The following is a 22,147-nucleotide window of genomic DNA, read 5'->3' on the forward strand; positions in this document are numbered from 1 at the left end:
AGAAATTTAACCTCAGTCAAGTTGAATTACAAACACCACTAAGTGCGGCACATTTTCTTACTCTTAAATCCCCCAAATTATTATCTAAAATATACAGAACACTTTCTAAATTAGATGAATCAATATCCCTTCCTACTGCAAAGTGGGAAGCAGATTTATCAGTCAGCTTAGACCAAAACTTCTGGTCTCAGATTTGCTTAAAAACTTTTAAATTAATTAAAAATCCCAGTCTGCAATTAATACAATACAAAATACTTCATAGAGTGCACTATACAGGTCATCGGATGTTCAAGATGGGCTTTACATCTTCCAACAACTGCTCACACTGTCAAGGCAATACACCAGACAATTACATCCACGCTCTTTGGTTCTGTCCACCAGTGCAAAAGTTTTGGCGCGAGATATGTGAAGACTTATCAAAGTGTCTGAAATGTAACATTCCAACCTCCCCCTTAGTGTGTTTGTTGGGCAGCTTAGATAATGTCACTTCAGAAAAGAATATAGCCCATATGATCTTCACTGCCCTATGCATAGCCAAGAAAACAGTCCTCATGAACTGGAAAAATAAAAATAATCTTAATTCTAACCAATATAGAAATTATCTATTAGATTACATTAGTCTTGACACAGCCTCTGCCACCACATTAGATCAATTGCTCTGGGCCCCTTTTATCAGCTCCATCACCTAGTGGGGGTGGGGGGTCATAGTTTGGTCCCGCCTTCACTGTTGTGATTGGTGAGGGGGTAGGGACAGGCTTAGGGCGTCGGGGGGTTCCCCGGAGGCATCTTCCTTGGGGGGCTCAACCCGGGGTAGCGGTCACGTCCGGTTGGGGGCTCTGTTGGCTCTCAGGTGACTGTTTCCTCGCGGCTGCGTGCAGCGGGGCTAGGGGAGGGTCTGTGCTGACGGACGTGGGTTACTGACCTGGCAACCTGGCTGCCCCTGGGTGGGTCCGGGATGGGCGTGAGGTTTTGGGGGCGCTCCGTCTCTGGGCTGGGGCCCGGGCCGGGCCTCGGGGGCTCGGGTCCTGGTTGGTGTGTTGCCGGGGTTGTGGGCGGGTGGGTGCATGGGGGCCCGGCCCTGGAGCAGGGTGCCGCCGGTGCATCGAGCCGCCTGGGGGGCTCTTCAACTGGTGGGGGGGATGGTCACATCTTGCAGGAGCTTTCTTCTCTCAGGAACTCTCTGCAAGAGGGGGAGACACAGGAGAGGTGGAGGAAGATCTCAGCCTGGGCGTTTACCGTCTTATGTAGTCTGGAAGATGTGTGGTTGGTGGGGTGGGTGCAGTTTTCTCTGTGGTGGGGTTGGGTGGACTGTCCAGGGCTCTGTGGAGCCGGGGGGCGCTGCTGCACCGGGCCCCGGTCTGATGGGCCTGGGCCCCCCTTCCCTGGCGGGTCGCGGAGGGTGGGAGTGCCTACTGGGGTCAGCGGGGGAGCTGGCCCCAGGGAGGGGTTACCTGCCCCTCCCTTCCTTCCCTCCCCATCTCCAGCTGCCTCCCTCTTCCCGCTCCTCCACAACCACCCACACATGCAGGGCCTTGGAGTGGGGGTATGTCACCAGGGTGCAGAGGAGGCTACCCCCCCCCCCCCCCCCCCCCCCCCGTCCCCTTCTGGCTGCCTCTGCCTCAATTTTATCCCACAACTTAGACATTCACATTATTCACACTCTCATTACACATACATATAGGATCTTGGGGGTGGGCACAATCACGGAGTCCAAATCACCATCAGGGTGTATACCTCACCCCTGACGTCGTTGCCCACCTCTCAATTTTAAATACACTTAGTCATTGAGGGTTAGCAGGAGGGACTATGCGCTTACCTGCTGCTCCTTGGCAGGTAGCTCCATGCCCTCCTGGGTTTTAATTGCACCTTAGAACACATATGCATCAACACTACAATGAGCGGGTGGAGGGAGGTTTGGAGTCTTCTCCCACCCCCATTCTCTGCGGCCTGCTGGAGCGGGAGGGCTAGTAGGAGGAGTTGGCCGTCCGACTGCGGTCTGGGGTGTGGGGCCTCCCTGCTGCTGCGGAGTCGGGGTGGTCTGCCTCTCCCCACCGCAGGGAAAAGGGTAACACCACCTGGGTCTGGGTGCAATTCCCCCCTCCAGGGGCAAGGGTACCTAGACCCGGTTTGTAGAGTACGCTTGGGGAGTGTGATCGTGTGTACAGCGTCTCTTTATGTCTGTCTCCACGTTGGTTGAGTGTGGAGTGAGTGCATATGAGAGCATGAGGGTGGGAATGGATGTTTGTGTCTGTGTGTGCCTGTATGTCTGTGTCTATATGTCAGGTTGGGTATCAGACGCCACCTCTCTGGGGACATCTCAGGCCCTCCAAGGTTTGGAGGCCTATCTCCACCCACCACCACTTCCCCTGCCGGTGGCGGACTCCCTCAGGTGTCGATGTGTTGGTGGTTCTTTGTGTCTGGGGGTGGGCGTCCGGGTGCACACCGGCTCACTCCTTGGCGGCCGCTTGTCGGGGCCTGGGGCCTGGGGCTCGCTCGGGCCCCTTTGGAGGTGGGGTGCCCCCGGCCTCTCGGCCTAGGGCTCGGTCACTCAGGCGCAGCTGGGGGCCGGCGGAGCTCACGGGCGCGTCACTGCAACTCCCCCTGACTTCTGCTCCGCGGCTGCTGGGCGAGCCCTCATCTGGGACTCTCCTCAGCTCTTACTGGGACAGTGGCGCGGCTGCCCCTCTGTTGGTCTTCCATGGTCTCTTGTGTTCTGGGGGCCTCTGGATGTCTGGAGTTTTGATCTCCTCCATACCCGCTTCACACCCTGGAGGACGGGGCTGTGGCCCCCCCCACACTCCCTAGCAGATCATTACATGGAGAAACCTTTGGAATGCAAGCATGCTGATCCACACAGGTATGCACACATGGGTATTCACAGACGCGGACTAAAGCTTTCTTGGCTGCTGCCTCAAAGCACACTGTGCGCTGTCTATCTTGCGTGCTGCACAATATCGTTTATTATTTAGTATCTACTGATATCTACTGCTAGCTAGTTTATTGTGATGGTGCTTTGTTTTCTCTATTATTATGTTGCTCTTTGTTGTTTGCTGTCTCCTCTGTTTGTTTTTTTTTTTGTTTTTTTTCTCCATACAGGTGACCCAGGAGTTTTTTTTTTTTTTTTTTTTCTCTCTCTTCCCCCCCCTTCTCACCGTCTCTTCTCCCCTTTGGTTTTCTTTCTTTCTCTCCCCCTCTCTCTCTCATTCATTCCCCCTGTCCTATTTATTAAAAAAAAAAAAAAAAAAATGACAAAGGATGAACTGAAGCTCTGCCATCACGTAATGTCGCATACTGCTGTTTCTGATGTCATTTAAAAAAAAAAAAAAAAAAAAAAAAAAAAAAAGGTCAAAAGAAAAGCAGCCTGAAAATGCTAACTGCTAACTGGTTCTCATACTGTGATTTTCTGCTCTGAGCAGTTAAAGCACTTTATACAACATGCCTCTTTCCTGCGTTCAGATTCAGAATCAGAAAGACTTTATTTATCCCCAAGCGGCAATTAAGATACAACAGAGCAGCATGATGTTAAAGATAAGGACAGGGCACAAACAGGCAATAAGAGTGAGATAATAAATACACAGAATATACACAGTTTTAAAATTAAAGTGACTGAAAGGTGAATAAATAACTGTAAGTGAGTAAAGAGTTGGTAGTATAAGAAGAGTGTAGTTTCTGTTTCTGGTGGGGGAAATGTTCTTATCGGCTGGAGTTAAAAAGCAGAGCTGCTTTAGGGACAAAGGTGGCGCTCCTCCTCCTCTCAGTCCTGCAGGAAATGCAGTGGAGGCGTCGCCCAGAGGGGAGCCACTGAAATGTGAGGTGAAGTATGTGAGAGGGGTCGTTGATGATTTTGGCTGCCTGTCTGAGGACCTGTTGGCTGAAAACCTGCCAGAGTTCTGACAGGCCGATGACTGTAGAGCACACTGATGCAGTGTGCTGCAGTCTGTTCCTGTATGAAGGCTGAGGGAGTGGAACCAGCAGGTGATGGACAAGGTCATGGTGCTTTCCAGGAAGGCATCGTAAAAAGTCATCATGATGGGTGTGCTAACTCCTAAGGAGGTGTAGCCGTTGGTGGCACCTCCTGAGAATCTCCTCTGTGTTGGCAGAGAATTTCAGGAGGTTGTCAAAGATGGTTCCCAGGTATTTGTGCTCCTCAACTACCTCCACTGGCTTCCCGTGGATGGTGGTGGTGACTGAAGCAGCCAGATCTCTCTGCCTACTGGAGAAGGTCACCACCATCTCTTTGGTTTTGCTCACGTTCAGTTCAAGTTTGGAGCTGTCACACCACTCTACAAACTCGTGGTCCGTGGTGTTGTGAGGGCCTGACAGCAGTGACAGGAGAACTGTGTCGTCAGCATATTTAACCAGGCTGACAAAAAGTCAGAGCTCTGTTGAGCCAACCATCCCTTTAACGTTAACTAGTAATGACTTCATGAACTTCTTCACAAATAAAATTTTTATCATTAGAGAAAAAATTACCAGTAATCATCCCACAGATGTAATATTATCTACAGCTACTCTTAGTACCATTGATGTTAAGTTAGACTCTTTTTCTCCAATTGATCTTTCTGAGTTAACTTCAATAATTACTTCCTCCAAACCATCAACCTGTCTTTTAGACCCCATTCCTACAAAACTGCTCAAAGAAGTCCTGCCATTAATTAATTCTTCGATCTTAAATATGATCAACCTATCTCTAATAATCAGCTATGTACCACAGGCCTTCAAGCTGGCTGTAGTTAAACCTTTACTCAAAAAGCATCTCTAGACCCAGCAGTCTTAGCTAATTATAGGCCAATCTCCAACCTTCCTTTCATATCAGACATCCTTGAAAGAGTAGTTGTCAAACAGCTAACAGATCATCTGCAGAGGTTTATTTGAAGAGTTTCAGTCAGGTTTCAGAGCTCATCACAGCACAGAAACAGCTTTAGTGAAGGTTACAAATGATCTTCTTATGGCCTCTGACAGTGGACTCATCTCTGTGCTTGTCCTGCTAGACCTCAGTGCAGCGTTCGATACTGTCGACCATAATATCCTATTAGAGCAATTAGAACATGCTGTAGGTATTACAGGTACTGTGCTGCAGTGGTTTGTATCATATCTATCTAACAGACTCCAGTTTGTGCATGTAAATGGAGAGTCCTCTTCACACACTGAGGTTAATTATGGAGTTCCACAGGGTTCAGTGCTAGGACCAATTCTGTTTACATTATACATGCTTCCCTTAGGCAGCATCATTAGAAGACATAGCATACATTTTCACTGCTATGCAGATGACACCCAGCTCTATCTGTCCATGAAGCCAGATAACACACACCAATGAGTTAAACTGCAGGAATGTCTTAAAGACATAAAGACCTGGATGGCCGCTAACTTTCTGCTTCTTAATTCAGATCAAACTGAGGTTATTGTACTCGGCCCTGAAAAGCTTAGAAATATGGTATCTAAGCAGATTCTTACTCTGGATGGCATTACCTTGGCCTCCAGTAACGCTGTGAGGAACCTTGGAGTCATTTTTGACCAGGACATGTCCTTCAATGCACATATTAAACAAATATGTAAGACTGCGTTCTTCCATTTGTGCAACATCTCTAAAATTAGAAATATCCTGTCTCAGAGTGACGCTGAAAAACTAGTTCATGCATTTATTACTTCCAGGCTGGACGACTGTAATTCATTATTATCAGGATGTCCAAAAAACTCGCTGAAAAGCCTTCAACTGATCCAAAATGCTGCAGCAAGAGTCCTGACAGGGACTAGAAAGAGAGCAGATTTCTCCTGTTTTGGCTTCCTGTTAAATCCAGAATTCAAAATCCTGCTCCTCACATACAAGGTCTTAAATAATCAGGCCCCATCTTATCTTAATGACCTTGTAGTACCATATCACCCTATTAGAGCACTTCGCTCTCGCTCTGCAGGCCTACTTGTTGTTCCTAGAGTATTTAAAAGTAGAATGGGAGGCAAAGCCTTCAGTTTTCAGGCCCCTCTTCTGTGGAACCAGCTTCCAGTTTGGATTCAGGAGACAGACACTATCTCTACTTTCAAGATTAGGCTTCAAACTTTCCTTTTTGCTAAAGCATATAGTTAGGGCTGGACCAGGTGACCCTGAATCCTCCCTTAGTGATGCTGCAATAGACGTAGGCTACCGGGGTTTCCCATGATGCACTGGGTGTTTCTTCTTCACTCACTATGTGTTAACAGACCTCTCTGCACTGAATCATATCTGTTATTAACCTCTGTCTCTCTTCCACAGCATGTCTTTATCCTGTCTTCCTTCTCTCACCCCAACCAATCACAGCAGATGGCCCCGCCCCTCCCTGAGCCTGGTTCCGTTTATTTCTACACTTTGTTTGTTTTACCTGTTCGTATTTATCTCATTATTGGCGCTTCACCGTCAAACCAGCAGGGGTCCCTGGAGGACTCATCATTTCTTATTAAATAACACGAAGCAGGAGCCTCAGCCAATCAGCGTCAGCCTGTCGAGCGCCTGCGCAGCGAAGCAGTTGGTGTTTTGTTGACATGTCTGCCGCTGGTCTTTAATGATTGCTCCTGCGGGTTCTGCTGTCAGAGAGCGTACTCCTTTCACGACCCCACCTGATGGAAAACCCCAGAGACCTGGTGAGTCCCGGGGCTCCCCCGAGCCGCCCGGAAGCGGGTCTTCCTTCATTTTTAATGCTTGCTTTAGGGACTGCTTAAAAGCGACCGCGGACTGAGTGTTAAAGCAAAACTCCATTGAGAAATCGTTAAATTTAAGATACTTTCGTTCATTGACAGAAACACATGTTCAAACGCAAGATAATTTCATCAGTTGGTAACAAGGTCAACTCAGAGTTTAATTCTGTATCTATATAAAGACTGGAGTAGTTATGTAACCGGCCAAAACGTAGATTTATATTCACTTTACCTGTTATGGCCAAAATCTCGTGTCAGATCTCCTTTGAAAGTCCTTCGGTATTAGTTTTGCTGCTTGTTTCCAAAGACAAACATTGGACTGGATGTTGTCTATAAAAGTTTCATAAACCTGACAACATGTTTTTTAATTCGGCATGCATGTATTCCGGTAAACACGTTTTAATTAAATAAAAAGTAAACGTGTTTATCGTTTTGCTTTTTCCCGCTACATACTCGTACATTCAGAGCGCGGAGCGTCACCGTGGATCAGCACCGAAAAACGGCTTTTCCAGGAGCAGACTGCAGTGCTGCACAAATTTAATGCCGCCGAATTTAATGCTGGCAGAGGGGGCGGGGGGTGCACAGGTTTAACCCCGCAGTCGGGGCTCAGAGTGAGCGGAAGTGAGGGGAATCCTGGAGGTGACCCGGTGTTGTGGCTTCTGTCTTTGTGCTGTCAGTCAGCCTCTCTGTGCTGCAGCGCTGCAGGAGCTCCAAACCCACTGCTGCGACGTGATGATGGGTAGAGGTCAGAGGATGGACCAGAGAAGGAATATTCATGACCTTCACAGATCTTTGTTGTTACAACCTGAGAACATTTAATAAAATATTTGTGGTTACGATTGTGTTTCTGTGGATTAAATACAGTTTTAATGGGGTCAATGGCTTTTTGGGGGTCTTTGTGACTTTAGACTGTCTTCCGTCCTCAGGTGGAGCGTCAGTCCCGGAAGCGGCGGGACTCGTTCGGAATGCTGGACGGTCTGGATGAGGACCGGAGCAGCTGCAGCACCGAGTCCAGCGGGGGGAGCGGCGCCTCTAGTCCCGAGGACAGCGAGGACGAAGAGTTAGGAGGAGGGGTCACTCAGCTAAACCCCTCCTCTTCACTGACGCTCATCAAGACCAACGGTCAGGTGTACACGTACCCCGACGGGAAGGCCGGCATGGGTCAGTTCACGTCTAGAATCAGGACCTGGTTTTCTGAGTCGGTCGATCTGCGTCCTCAGTTGCTCTCTCTCTGCTCTCCTCAGCGACCTGTGAGATGTGCGGCATGGTCGGCGTCAGAGACGCCTTCTACAGCAAAACCAAACGTTTCTGCAGCGTCTCGTGCTCCAGGAGCTACTCATCCAACTCCAAGAAGGCCAGCATCCTCGCCAGGCTGCAGGTAACGGGGGTGTAGGAACACATAGCATACATTTACACTGCTATGCAGATGACACCCAGCTCTATCTGTCCATGAAGCCAGATAACACACACCAATGAGTTAAACTGCAGGAATGTCTTAAAGACATAAAGACCTGGATGGCCGCTAACTTTCTGCTTCTTAATTCAGATCAAACTGAGGTTATTGTACTCGGCCCTGAAAATCTTAGAAATATGGTATCTAAGCAGATTCTTACTCTGGATGGCATTACCTTGGCCTCCAGTAACACTGTGAGGAACCTTGGAGTCATGTTTGACCAGGACATGTCCTTCAACGCACATATTAAACAAATATGTAAGACTGCGTTCTTCCATTTGTGCAACATCTCTAAAGTTAGAAATATCCTGTCTCAGAGTGACGCTGAAAAACTAGTTGATGCATTTATTACTTCCAGGCTGGACGACTGTAATTCATTATTATCAGGAAGTCCTAAAAACTCCCTGAAAAGCCTTCAGCTGATCCAAAATGCTGCAGCAAGAGTCCTGACAGGGACTAGAAAGAGAGAGCAGATTTCTCCTGTTTTGGCTTCCTGTTAAATCCAGAATTCAAAATCCTGCTCCTCACATACAAGGTCTTAAATAATCAGGCCCCATCTTATCTTAATGACCTTGTAGTACCATATCACCCTATTAGAGCACTTCGCTCTCGCTCTGCAGGCCTACTTGTTGTTCCTAGAGTATTTAAAAGTAGAATGGGAGGCAGAGCCTTCAGTTTTCAGGCCCCTCTTCTGTGGAACCAGCTTCCAGTTTGGATTCAGGAGACAGACACTATCTCTACTTTCAAGATTAGGCTTCAAACTTTCCTTTTTGCTAAAGCATATAGTTAGGGCTGGACCAGGTGACCCTGAATCCTCCCTTAGTGATGCTGCAATAGACGTAGGCTACCGGGGTTTCCCATGATGCACTGGGTGTTTCTTCTTCACTCACTATGTGTTAACAGACCTCTCTGCACTGAATCATATCTGTTATTAACCTCTGTCTCTCTTCCACAGCATGTCTTTATCCTGTCTTCCTTCTCTCACCCCAACCGGTCGCAGCAGATGGCCCCGCCCCTCCCTGAGCCTGGTTCCGTTTATTTCTACACTTTGTTTGTTTTACCTGTTCGTATTTATCTCATTATTGGCGCTTCACCGTCAAACCAGCAGGGGTCCCTGGGTGTAGGAACACTTTGCCTTGAACTTTTCTGATGTTAGGTGTGACGGGCTCCGTGTGTCTGTGTTTGTCAGGGAAAGCCTCCTACCAAGAAAGCCAAGGTTCTGCAGAAGCAGCCTCTGATGACCAAACTCGCCGCCTACGCTCAGCAGCAGGCCAACCAGCAGGGCGGGGTCAAGAAGAGCGGTGAGTTCAGCAGCGCTGACACGTCCACGCTGGGACTGAAATCGACTTTCTCATTGGTTACATGTTAAACACAAACACGGTCAGATTGTAGGTGTGGCTCATCTTCTAGTCCCTCCCCCTTTAAAATAACTTTCTTTTGATTGGCTGCAAAGTATTTGAAGAGCAGGTGGGTGGGGCTTCTGTCTGCTCCATGTGACATCATACTGATCCATGATGAGAAAAAACAGTTTCAACATGAGGGTTCGGCGTGTCTGACGAGTGCGCACGCACCGAGCTCGTGTTTAACACGTACGGCAGGAAATGAGAACGAAGCGGTCGCTCTTCTCAAAGAGTAATAAATACGAGCTGATTTTTAAATCGTACATCGGATGAATTCTGCTCTGCATCAGTTCTCAGAGGAGTTGAATCTTTCCTGCCGTTGTGCCACTGAGCACTTCTTGATGAACGTGTCAGGTTTCTCTTTGCACATCACGCCTTCTGTTTTCTTCGCAGTGTCCATGGAGTTGTTCGATTGGGGTCGTTACCTTGGAGACGGAGATGTAATGGGAGCGCCGGTTAGCTGTTTCCAACATGTGGGTACAAGCAGAGTCCTTCTCACCGTTATGATGAAGCTCCCTGTGAACAGTGTTCAGTCGATACTAGCACGACGAAACGAGTTCACTGCGTTAATCATCAGAAAGAAGCTCCTCCCCCTGACTACAGAGTCACCAGCGTTTGTGAGATTCAAACACGAGGTCAAAGGTCAAACATTGCAGCTTTAACCCTGCGCAGTTTTCACTGATTCACGCTTGGATCACCAGGGCTCTCGTGAAGCGTGTCACGTACGCAGATGATGTTGTGCGTCTTACCTTTAAATTGACAGACAGGAAACCAGCTCAGACGACCTCGCCGCTGCTTACTTCAGAGTTTGTGTGAATTTGTTTGAGCTGTAAAACAGGACGTGTGTCTCGCTCGGGGTCGATCTCAGACCTCGGGAATAAGAAACTGGCGCCGTGCGTGCGGTCGGATGTTTCGTTAATTTTATTTTTGTGTGTTTGTCAGGTCCCGATGGGAAATTCGTGGGGAGGCATCAGCGAAGGCATCCGGGTCGAGGTGCCGAACACTGACAGCGGGCTGCCCATGAAGGTTTACTGGATCGCTGGCATCATCAAACTGGCTGGTACACATGTACACACACACACACTCTATCACAGGGGTGTCAAACTCAGATACACAGTGGGCCAAAATTCAAAACTGGAACCAAGTCGCGGGCTAACGTTAATATTTATTGAAATATATTTATTCCTCCAGATATAAGAATGAATCTTTTCTTATGGACTAAAACAAGTTTTGCTGAAAAACTGAATATGGAACAAGCAAAGGTTTCATACTAAACAATATATATATATTAGCTATATAATACCAGTAGGCCAGCTCTAATAGTAATTTGGTATGGCTTCGCGGGCCAAATGTAATTAGCCCGCGGGCCAAATTTGGCCCGCGGGCCAGAGTTTGACACCTGTGCTCTAACATGACATTAAATTGACCTTAATTTAACGTAAATCTTGAGTTTGCATTTTGTTCAGATGAGATTGAAATATTTGTTGGGCTCCTGCAGAGTTTGAACCATCTGGGTGATGAAACTAATTTGTGTGTGCGTGTGTGTGCGCGTGCGTGTGTGTGTGTGTGTGCGTGCGTGTGTGTGCGCGTGCGTGTGCGCGTGTGTGCGTGTGTGTGTGCGCGTGTGTGCGTGTGCGTGCGTGTGTGTGCGCGTGTGTGCGCGTGTGTGTGTGCGCGCGTGCGTGTCTGTGCGCGTGTGTGTGCGTGCGTGCGTGCGTGCGTGTGTGTGCGCGTGCGTGTGCGTGTGTGTGCGCGTGCGTGTGCGTGTGTGTGCGCGTGTGTGCGTGTGCGTGTGTGTGTGTGTGTGTGCGTGCGTGTGTGTGTGCGTGCACGTGCAGGTTTTAAGGCTTTGCTGAGATACGAGGGCTTCGACTGCGACTCTACACGAGACTTCTGGTTGAATCTGTGCGTGCCAGACATCCACCCGGTGGGCTGGTGTGCTGCTGGAGGGAAACCTCTGGTCCCCCCTCAGTGTAAGGGTCACTTCCTGTCTGCAGATTTGTCCTCAGACCTCAGATCAGTTTCACAGTCCTGAGTAATCAGGTTCACAGGAACAAATAGACTTCTTTTTAGGCTGTAAACTTATATCTCTGTGTGTGTGTGTTCTCAGCCATCCTGCACCGCTTCTCCAACTGGAAAACGTTCCTGATCAAGAGACTCACGGGCTCCAAAACTCTGCCGCCAGACTTCGCGTCCAAGGTGACGTAGAAAACGCACGTAATCCATTTTTTAAATAACCTTCGTCCTGAAACTGAGTTTGAACTCAGGTGTCTGTTCAGGTGCAGGAGAGCATGCAGTTCCCCTTCAAGAAACAGATGAGGGTGGAGGTGGTGGATAAGACTCACCTGTGCCGGACTCGAGTGGCTCTGGTGGAACAGGTGAGTCACAGTAAACTAAGCATCTCTGGGCGGCAGATCAAATGTCTCTTTGCCAGAGTCGTTGTTTATGAGTATTTGTGTATTTTAAATAACTTTTTATGTCAAATTACCTGGAAACACTCAAAGCTGCAGGACCAGAGGCTCAGCAGCGCATTTTAATCGTACATTTGTGTAGTTTCTCAAAACAAATAACATCTAAAGGAATAAATCAGTAGACCAGTGACGGAGCCCTGAGGTGCTCCACCCACCGCCTCTGATACAGCTGTTGATCTATCTCTTCTGCTTATCCAGTTTATTAGTATTATTTGCGTGAATGTTATCCTGACGTTTGCGTCGTCGCAGGTGATCGGCGGTCGTCTCCGGCTCGTGTACGAGGAGTGCGACGATGGGACCGACGACTTCTGGTGTCACATGTACAGCCCTCTGATCCACAGCATCGGATGGTCGCGATCCATTGGACACCGCTTCAAACGATCCGGTGGGTCAGGTGATTCGATCCCAGGCCACCAGACTCCATGTAGAAAACAGTGAATTTAAGCCAGCGTGTAACATGAGGATGAAGAACATGTACTGTGTGATTGTTCCCAGATGTGTCGAAGAAATTGGACGGTCAGATGGACGCACCTGGACAGCTGTTTGCCAAAGTGAGCTTCACCCGACGTCGCCTCTGGCTTTGCTACATCCGCTGACACCTGAGTTACCTGATTGTAATCTGGTCCCACCTGTGGAGTTTGGCTCCTCATGGACATAAAATCAATTTATATCAATTTTGCATTTATGTAGGCTTTAATTTTAACATGTTTCTAATTATAAGTCAGAAGGTCTTTTATTTCATTCAAAATATTTCCTGATGGGTTTTCGTCCACTGTTGGCGATTCTATGAGTCACGCCCACTCAGCATATTTCCTACAGTGCTAACTGTGTGACACAGTGATGTTTCACTAACAGTCATGGTTATCTAAGTAATAATGATGTTACTGATGTATTCAATTCAGTTTTATTTATTTAGCACCAAATAAGAACAACAGTCGCCTGCAGCTGCTCAATAACACAGAGAGAAGAGGAAAAGCCACAATAAGATAACGTCACATGAGCGAGCGCTTTGGCGACAGTGGGAAGGAAAAACTGCCTTTTAAAAGGAAGGAGGAACCAGGCTTGGGGGGTCGTCCGTCTGCGGTGACCTTGGGTTGAGGGGAGGGCGACGGGACAAAGACGCTGTGGAGGAGAACCAGAGATGAACGATTGTCCTGCAGCTTGGAGGAACAGGAATGAGATTTATCCTGTTTTTCCTGAAGGTGAAGGAAGTGGATCAGAGCGGCCGCTGGTTCGAAGATGGGATGAAGCTGGAGGCCATTGACCCTCTGAATCTGTCTGCAATCTGCGTGGCCACAGTGAGGAAGGTAATAGCGAGCTGAGCGCTCACTCTGAAACCGGCTGCTCCGCCCTCCGGCTCCATCTAACCTGTCGCCTCCTCCTCAGGTCCTGGCAGACGGGTACCTGATGATCGGCATAGACGGCTCGGAGGCGGCCGATGGCTCGGACTGGTTCTGCTATCACTCCACGTCTCCCTCCATCTTCCCCGCTGGCTTCTGTGAGATTAACAACATCGAGCTGACGCCGCCCAGAGGTAGGAGTGCCTTTGAAAGGCAGCGGCACGCAGCTGTGGGAGCAGCTTTAACCTGCAGCTGTCGTTAACGCTGCCCCAGCCTCATTTCCAGCCTCGTCCCTGCACACAGATCCCTCCAGATTCTCCCTTTTAATGATACGATGTTGTGAAGGGTGGAGTGCCCACTCCGGGTCAGGGACGAGACCCTGAAACTCCTCCCAAGTGGAGGAGTTTAAGTGTCTCGGGGTCTTGTTCACAAGTGATGGGAGCCGGAGATCGACGGGCAGACTGGTGCCGCAGCATAGTAAAGAATAAAGTTCCTCACTATGAGCATTATTCTGAAGATATTTGCAGAACCGTGTTTTTTTTGGTCATATTTATGTCTCAGGAAACATTTGAAAACGTGTTTTGTTCTTTGGGGAGTTCACTCCATTCTCAAAGCGTCGCAGCTTTCACGGAGCTGTGGTCGTGTTGTTGAAACTGCCCTGTAGTGTGCACTGTGATCAAACTGATCCTGTCTTTGTGTGTCCAGGTTACTCCAGTCTGCCCTTCAGATGGTTTGAATATCTGAAGGAGAGCAAGTCTGTGGCTGCACCGGTGAACCTGTTCAACAGGGTGAGGCTCAAACGGGCTGAAGTCAGCAGTGATTCATCAGCATGATGACTTAATGCAGTCTGAGCAGCTCTGGGAGTAGATGTAGAAACATAGAGCAGACATGTTGAACTAAAATTATTAGAAAGACTCCCAGGACGATGTCACGGCTCAGTCCAGAGCGCATGAAGTGTTTTTTGGCTCAGTGGTTAGAGGCGGAGCTTCATCGTCTACACTCACTTACAGCAGACCATCGTCATCGTAGAGGTGACTCTAGTTAAATATATGGAAGGTAAATTAACCAAAGATATCATTAAAGAAAGAATTGGAGGTCCAGCAACAGAACACGCACCAGGTTGGTGTCTGATGCGTTTATTGTTGTTTGAATGAAAACAAATCTGTCCCAAAAACGCCGTCTGCAGCAGGTCTGACACTGATGTGAGCTGATTAGAGGTTTGTGTCCGCTCAGCTTCTCACTGCACACAGGCTGTCATCTGTAACTTTAACTCACAGCAAACAGACGTTTCCATGTTGCTGATGCACAGAATTATAAACAGTTTGAATAAAAAGCAGTTTGGTAATTTTTCTGCATGAAGACTTTGCATATCTAACGTTTATATTTCTGAGTATTTTAGGACTGCAGGGTTTGTTTGTGTGGAGGGAACCGAGTGAAAGTTTCAATTTTGCCTTTTTAGTTTGTTTTTCTTGGCAAATGAACCGAAACGGCGACTAGAAACAAAGAAACGCCCACGTGTTAACGGCCGCGTCATGTCCGTGTCCTCCATCAGGACGTCCCCAACCACGGGTTCCGCCCCGGTATGAAGCTGGAGGCCGTCGACCTCATGGAGCCGCGGCTCGTCTGCGTCGCCACCGTCACGCGCATCGTCCACCGGTTGCTACGGATACACTTTGACGGCTGGGAGGACGAGTACGACCAGTGGGTGGACTGCGAGTCGCCCGACCTGTACCCGGTGGGCTGGTGTCAGCTGACCGGCTACCAGCTGCAGCCTCCGGCTGTTAACGCAGGTAAGTCCCACCTGATCTGTAGTTTCCATGGTGACAAGGACGGGTAAACTGGTGTGTTTTTTTGTTTGTTTCAGGCTCCAGAGACCTGCAGTCAGCAGCATCCAGACAGAGGAAGAAGTCTCAGCAGTACAAAGGACAAAAGAAAAGTGAGGCGGCGTCTCTTTAAATCGCTGAGTAACAAACGTGCCGCGGTGCAGCCTTCAGGACGCTGCGTGTTAAACTGCTGCTTAGTAATAAACAATGCTCCGCCTCCCTGTAGCGTTCTTACATTAGAGGCGTTCTTCAGTCACACCCACAGAGACCAACATTTACATCGTTACATTCTCCTAACGATGTCAGTAACAGGAAACACTGAGCAGCTGCAGCCACAGACCCAAACTATCATAGACCAACAAAAACAAAACGTGTGCTGATGTGACTTAAAAAAAAGAAAAAGACGAAACAGACCAAAAAACAGTTTTCATTTCAGTCGCGACAGAAAGAGGAGAAACGGTGAAAGGGCGGAGCAGGAGGAGCTGCATGAGCACGTGATTGTTGTACTGTCTCTTTAACAAAACCTGTTTGGTCTCCCAGAGAGGAAGCTGCCCATCGCTAAGCGACCCGTCAGCCTCTCCGGCACCATGGTAACAGGTGTCCCCAGGAGCCTATCGGGAGACGAGAACGAGACTCCGCCTGATTACCCGTCACCCCCTCCTCCGGCCTCCGCGGCCCAGCCGCCCTCTGCCAACCTGGAGAGCAGCCCCCGCACTGAGGGGGGGGCAGGTATGCACTCGTGCAGCCTTCTTTCATTTCTGTGGTTTTTACAAATCTGGGCGTCATGAAAACTCATTAAAACACAGATGAACAGCGCGGTGTGTGTGACGCATTCGCCGCGTCGTCAAACATCCCAAACTAAACATGAAGCCTCAGCCAGCGGCAGCAACGAGCCGTGTGTCACTGCAGTCGGCCACGTGGGTGCGGAGCACGCTCGTCTTTACAGCGTGGCTTCGGTTCATTGAGGTTTGCATGCACGTGTTGAGGAAGATGTTGTTTTGGTGCATCCTCGCAGTCTGACGTCCACTTTAGGCAAAAAGCTGTTTTCTCTCGTTCGCCGCGTCGCCTCCGTGATGCTCTTTAATGTGGTGATGGCCTGAGTGCTGCATCGTCTGTGTTTCTGCAGGAGTCAGAGAGGAGAATGCCAGAGCGCCCGAGTTATCTTCTCACAGGACTGAAGCAGAAACACACAGATCCTCCGCAGACTTCCTCAGCAGCCGGGACCAGCAGTAGGCCTCCTCCATCCTGCTTCCCCTCCCACAAATATGTGAAATCGTCTACTGGTGACCTCCAACATTGGACCACTCCTCCTAACCTTTCATTTAAAGAACTCTGTGTTCTTTAGCTGTGTTTGGTGTACTGCCATCTGAAAATTGAACCCTGCTAGAGAAGAAGACGCCGCAGGACAGTTAAAACAACAAACAGCTTTTATATGACAATTTTTCCAACGCCCAGATCTCCACTGTTTGTAGTTGTTCGTGTTCTAACGTTAAAACTACTGATGTAGTCATAAAAACACTGTTTCAGTGTGAGCGGCTGGAGTAACGAGGATGCCAAGGAAGAAAGATCACTTCTTGAAGCTCCGCCCACAGGTTTGCAGCATTTATTTTTACGGTAAAACGGAGCATCGGTCACGATAGACGCTGAAGCAGACAATCCACCGAGCTGCTGGAAGGATCAGCCAAACGTGACGTTTTCTCAAAGCTTTCTTTGTTTTGATGATTTTAAAATGTGTTTGAGTTTCATCGAGACGGCTAAACGTCCAATCACAGCCACAGCTTCACAGGATCGTTGGGTTTATTTCAGCCTGTGCTGAATCCACACGGCCCAGGTAAAGACTGCAGAGTTAGCACAAGCCAGCGTGGCGTTAATGGAAGATGTAGCGGTCTGCAGTAACGCTCGGTCCTGGATTCATTACTGCTCTGTTTATTTCCATCACCATGTTTTTATGGTGTTACATTAGCTTTGCATGATTCAGAGTTCATAATAACTCTTCTTTATCTTATGCACCATCTCAGTTCCTCCTCTCTCTGATACAAGCTGTTTTAGCCCCACCCCCTTTTGACACGACGTTCTTTGATTGGCTGGCCCTCTCTGTGACATCACACAGATCCAAACGTAGAAAAAACTGAGTTTACAGCCTTGGCCAAAGGCACTGTTGACCACACTGATGTCTTCATCAGAAGTACTTCAGCAGCTAAAAACCTACAAAAGTACGTCGTCGTTACGCAGTATGGATACCTCAGAAAAGTATAAACAAAATTACGATTTTTGGGTTAAAAAAAAATATTTAAATTGTAAAATGAGTATATTTGATTTATTTTAAAATCTATATGTAATAGAAGACGATCATGGTACTTGAATTGATCAAATCGAGCGTGGAGGGACGCTCTGAGTGAGGGGGACGGCCTGAAGTAGCTTTTAAGCTAACAGATGTCTAAAAATGTCCAAATGTTCCTTTATCTGTGTTTTTTACTCTGCAGGCAGTGAAGTGTACGTTGACAAGGATATAAGTCCAAAATAAGCTGAAAGCATATTTGTGGAGCTGCACAAACACACAGATGTTAAAGAGCTGAAGCTACAAACGTAACATCTGCTCAAACACAACAACTTTACGTATTTTCTAAACTTTGGAAACAATAATGGGAAAAACTCATATTAATGTAATCCTGACTTGTATGCGAGTATGCTACATTACTAGTTACTTTATTTTACCTTTCAGTGTTAAACTTTTGCTCTTTAATGTTACACTCTTATGATTTCCCACAGAAAGTTTTTTATGTTTTTATATTTTTTAATTTATTTTTTTTAATGCGTCACAAATTTGCCGTCTCATAGTTTTGACTTTATCTGTCGACGTGTTCGATTTCTCTGTTCCTGCTTTTGTCTGTTTTAACCCTGATCACACAAACTTGATTCTCGTCAGTTTTAATTTCTCTTGTAAGTAAATTGAGCTTCAGTACCAGCGAAGAACCGACTGATGATCTTTAATCAGCTTCTTTAAGAGAGGCATGAATGTTTTTGCATTTTGAAGTTTCTCACTTTCAAAGATTTTGATTTAAAAATAATTTGTAAAATATTTTCTTAGTTTAGTTTTTTGTCATGACATGCTTCAGCTCCTCAGTGTATTGGATTTCATAATATTATGATATATTAAAAGTGTAACTCTCCCGGCGTTACCCCAGTAAGACAAAACCAGTTACTCATTATTAGCTCATAACATAAACTCAGACTTTAGTTTCTTAATTTTGCCTTAATATGTAATAATTTCACGTCATAGACACAGTTTTAACGTACTGCATTTAAAAAACTAAAAATGAAACCGTTTACTTTGATACATTTTTTTAAAAAGTGTCTACATTTATATTTGTGTTGTTTTGTGTGAGCTGTTTGATGTGTTGCAGTCGTCTCACAGATCCGTCGTTGAGACTCGAGTCTTACGCTGAGCTGTGAGCGTCTGCGCACTGAACCTGTTTCTAAACTCGCACTGCTGTCCGTGTGCTCGTGTTCGTTTATATGTGTGAATCTAGTATCGCAGTTCTACGTGTATGATGGTGCTGTCTGTAGGTGACGCCTTTGATAATGTTTTTATGGATTGATTTTGACAAACTGAGTCTGGTGAACAAGTTGTGTTTGTACTAGGTTTTGTATTCAGAGGTGAAAGTGAAGTGGGTCGCCGGTCTTCCACGCCAGTTTGTGATATTGTCATGTGTGATTATCCCAGTGGGAGGAGAAGTTGTGGTTTATTATTGTGGAAACTGTGGGATTTGAAGCCGTTTCTTAGACTGAGAATTGGGACCTAAAGATGATTTGAGCGTTTGGAGGCTGATGCTGACAGTGGTTGCTTTTTAAAGATGTTTGTTATCTCAGGAAGATCAGCTGGAATCTGAACTGGGTGTGTGGCTATTATAGGAATTAATTTGGTCTTTCTATGGGTATAAATTAGTGCTGAACTCAAACCTGATTGGCTGCAAAAATTCAGAAATGAATCAATAGAGTCTGCGTGAAATAAGCACCAAACTGAAGGTCAGGTGCAGGGCTACACAATTTGGTTTCAGGGTCAGAGCCGACGGGTCAAACGTCTCAACCAGTGTCAAAGTGGCTTCAGCACTGCAATAGACTGACTTGAGTATTTTACAGTCTGTCTTAAGACAATGGGTGAAAAATAAAAGCGTGTCTGCTCTGGAGTCGGGTGTAAAATCTTTCACCCAGTCTAAGATCGGTTCAGATAATAATCTGGTGTCAGGTGATTGACGGGGTCTCAGTCATACCGGCCTAGAGACCATTCAGTAACCCCTTTGACCTTCAGTCGCTAGAGGAAAATGTGTCCCGCCTGGATGGTTGGATGAGTGCTTAAGGGTGACACTGCGTGGCTGCTTTGGTCACTAACCACAGTCGCCCGTGGATGGATACGAGTGGAAGTCCTCCAAACCAAGAGGGAAACGGAGCAGCTGCACGATTGGATTGGCTGTAAAGTCTGAGACTCGAACCCACACCTGAACACGTGGATGTCTGTGGCTGCACAATTTTGACTTGAATTTTAAGTCACACAAATTGGGAGACCAATATTTGTTTTTCAAATGTAAGACAGGCAGCAGGACTGGATGTGCGCACAACCCTGGAAAATAATCGTCCTTGTGCTGTGAGATTCACTTTATGAATTTGTGTTACAAGTATATATAAATTTGATTTCTAAAAGGGAGGATTAGATTACAACTCGGGGGGGCATCATTTATTTATAATTTAAAGTTCTGCGGTTAAAACTGTGCAATCTGAACCAAAATATCAGTTCATCGTCCAAAACTGAATTTAATCAAAGTTGTTTGTAGTTAACGAGTTTATGCTTTGAGATGACGTGTTTACGAAGGTGGGACCAGGGCGTCTTTGGCCTTCTGACTCCGTGTGCTAACAGGCCGGCCTAATTAGACAGCATCTGATCTGATCCAGGGTCGGGATTATTAGCATTTCTGAAAAAAGAAAAAACTGAAAATGTAATTCCCAAGAATATTCTTAGTCCCATTTTCCTGAGATTACAGGCTCGTAATCAGCAACCACAGCAGTGCTCAGGTTTAGTGCCTGCACTTATCTACGTTTGTTTCCCTGAAGTACAAACTAATGTGAAATTATAGAGATCAGCCTCGTGTTTTTCTTGTTGCAGATTTATTTAAATGTGAACTAAAAAAGAAGAAATCATGAATATTTTTTTGTGTGTTCAAACTGATGAAAACAGGTTTGTCCCAAACTTCTGTCCATGTTGTCCACATGTTCGTGCCGTGAACATGACTTTTACTGAGCTCTTATTAAAACATACAAATGTTTAAAAGTATATCTAGATGGATATAAATATCTAAATATATATATATATATATATGTACTTTAACTGTCTTTGAGAACAGAAGTGTAGTTACAACCTGATGTTATATTTCATGAAGCTTTTTTCTAATACATTGTGCAATTTTTGACAGCATGATTGTGAAGAAATGATGACATGTAGGTGTAAAAGAAATGACTGACTTTACATTTTTATGCAATAAAATGTTATGAAAAAACTAAAATATTCAGTGTTTATAACATTATCGTGTTTGTGTGTTTGTGCGTATTTGTGTGTTTGCGTGTGCGTGTTTGTGTGTGTGTTTGTGTGTTTGTGTGTGTGTGTGTTTGTGTGTGTGTGCGCGTGTGTGTGTTTGTGCGTGTGTGTGTGTGTGTGTGTGTGCGCGTGTGTGTGTGTTTGTGTGTGTGTGTGTGTGTGTGTGTGTTTGTGTGTTTGTGTGTGTGTGTGTTTGTGTGTGTGTGCGCGTGTGTGTGTTTGTGCGTGTGTGTGTGTGTGTGTGTGTGCGCGTGTGTGTGTGTTTGTGTGTGTGTGTGTGTTTGTGTGTTTGTGTGTGTGTGTGTTTGTGTGTGTGTGCGCGTGTGTGTGTTTGTGCGTGTGTGTGTGTGTGTGTGTGTGCGCGTGTGTGTGTGTTTGTGTGTTTGTGTGTGTGTGTGTGTGTAAAATACTTTTTGTGAAAAATAAAATCTCAAATTATTAAATATCAGGTCACTAAATGAACTTGAAGTGCTGGGACTGCGATCATATAACGTAGGAGTTTAATTGGATTCTAAGATCAGATTCACTGAAATCATGAGTTTGATGGGTTTTTTTTTTTGTTTTTTGTTTTTTTTTTTAAGTGAGTTTGATGTTTGAAAGGTTTCGGTAAACACGGATCCAAAAATATCGAAGTGCTAACGTCCAGTTCGAGACCGATTATGGGTCAAAACTAGACTGGGACATTCGTTAACATGCACTGTTCAGAAAAATGTCCAAATTTGGATCAGACACAAAATTCCAAGACTGAATTGTGAAAGGTACAAAACTTGAGATCTACTAGCGTCAGAGGTTTGTATGACATTAGAACAAACATCCCTCCACTATCCTCCACGTACCTGGTTAGGGTGAGGTGGCATCAGGTTACGATGGTAATCCAGATCTTTTACCCAGCAGCATTTTCCAGTTTCTCCTGGAGGATCTTGAGGCTTTCCCCAAACCACATGAGATGTATTCTCTCCAATAGGTACTGGGTCTTCTCCTGCTTGTCCTTCTCGATGGGTTGAGAAACCTCAAGAGGCAGACAGGAGCCATCTTCACCTGATGCCAGAACCAACTCGGCTGTCTTCCTTCTTCTCCGACTTCGGCCAACCTTCAAAGGAGGCTAATTTCATCCACTTGTATTTGCAACTTCAGTCGTGCCAATACCCAGATCTCCGGACTACAGGTGAGAATGGACATGGACTGGCAGGTGGAAACTTTTCACTACGAAAGTTCAGCATGCAGCTGCAGACTACCATTGTTTCAGGCCAGTTCATGGCACAAAGTCAAGCATGTCTTCATGGTTGTTGGACATCACCGAGTTTGCCTTTTCTCTTCAGTCCGGTTTGTGACATCCATGGACGTGAAGCAGGAACCTCAGAACGGCAGTGATCTCCAGAATTCCCCACTTGGTTATTACAGCCACCG

The 22,147-nt window shown here is 46.6% G+C and overlaps 1 protein-coding gene across 1 annotated transcript; it reads left to right on the plus strand.

Annotated features, from left to right (window-relative positions):
• Positions 1-6,461: 6,461 nt before the first annotated feature.
• Positions 6,462-20,682, plus strand: LOC146672337 (MBT domain-containing protein 1-like). The gene is made up of 18 exons (XM_085404916.1): positions 6,462-6,612; positions 7,593-7,827; positions 7,911-8,044; positions 9,309-9,420; positions 9,913-9,992; positions 10,462-10,579; positions 11,358-11,492; positions 11,630-11,718; positions 11,799-11,897; positions 12,240-12,375; positions 12,486-12,541; positions 13,193-13,297; positions 13,377-13,524; positions 14,036-14,118; positions 14,883-15,120; positions 15,195-15,266; positions 15,694-15,882; positions 16,280-20,682. Exons 1-18 carry the CDS (start codon positions 6,592-6,594, stop codon positions 16,384-16,386), a joined length of 2,157 nt encoding a protein of 718 aa, XP_085261042.1. The 5' UTR covers positions 6,462-6,591; the 3' UTR covers positions 16,387-20,682.
• The last annotated feature ends 1,465 nt before the right edge of the window (positions 20,683-22,147 follow it).

The sequence above is a fragment of the Rhamphochromis longiceps genome, linkage group LG4 (assembly GCF_057381845.1).
Source record: "Rhamphochromis longiceps isolate RC_006_pf linkage group LG4, R_longiceps_female_GT1.1, whole genome shotgun sequence".
Lineage (NCBI taxonomy): Eukaryota > Metazoa > Chordata > Actinopteri > Cichliformes > Cichlidae > Rhamphochromis > Rhamphochromis longiceps.

Excerpts from the sequence above, each read along its gene's own strand:
- LOC146672337 (XM_085404916.1), top strand. The coding sequence starts at position 6,592 with ATGGAAAACCCCAGAGACCTG. Across the intron at positions 7,828-7,910 it reads CGACGGGAAGGCCGGCATGG|CGACCTGTGAGATGTGCGGC; the intron begins GTCAGTTCACGT and ends TGCTCTCCTCAG. Across the intron at positions 12,542-13,192 it reads CTGGACAGCTGTTTGCCAAA|GTGAAGGAAGTGGATCAGAG; the intron begins GTGAGCTTCACC and ends TTTTTCCTGAAG.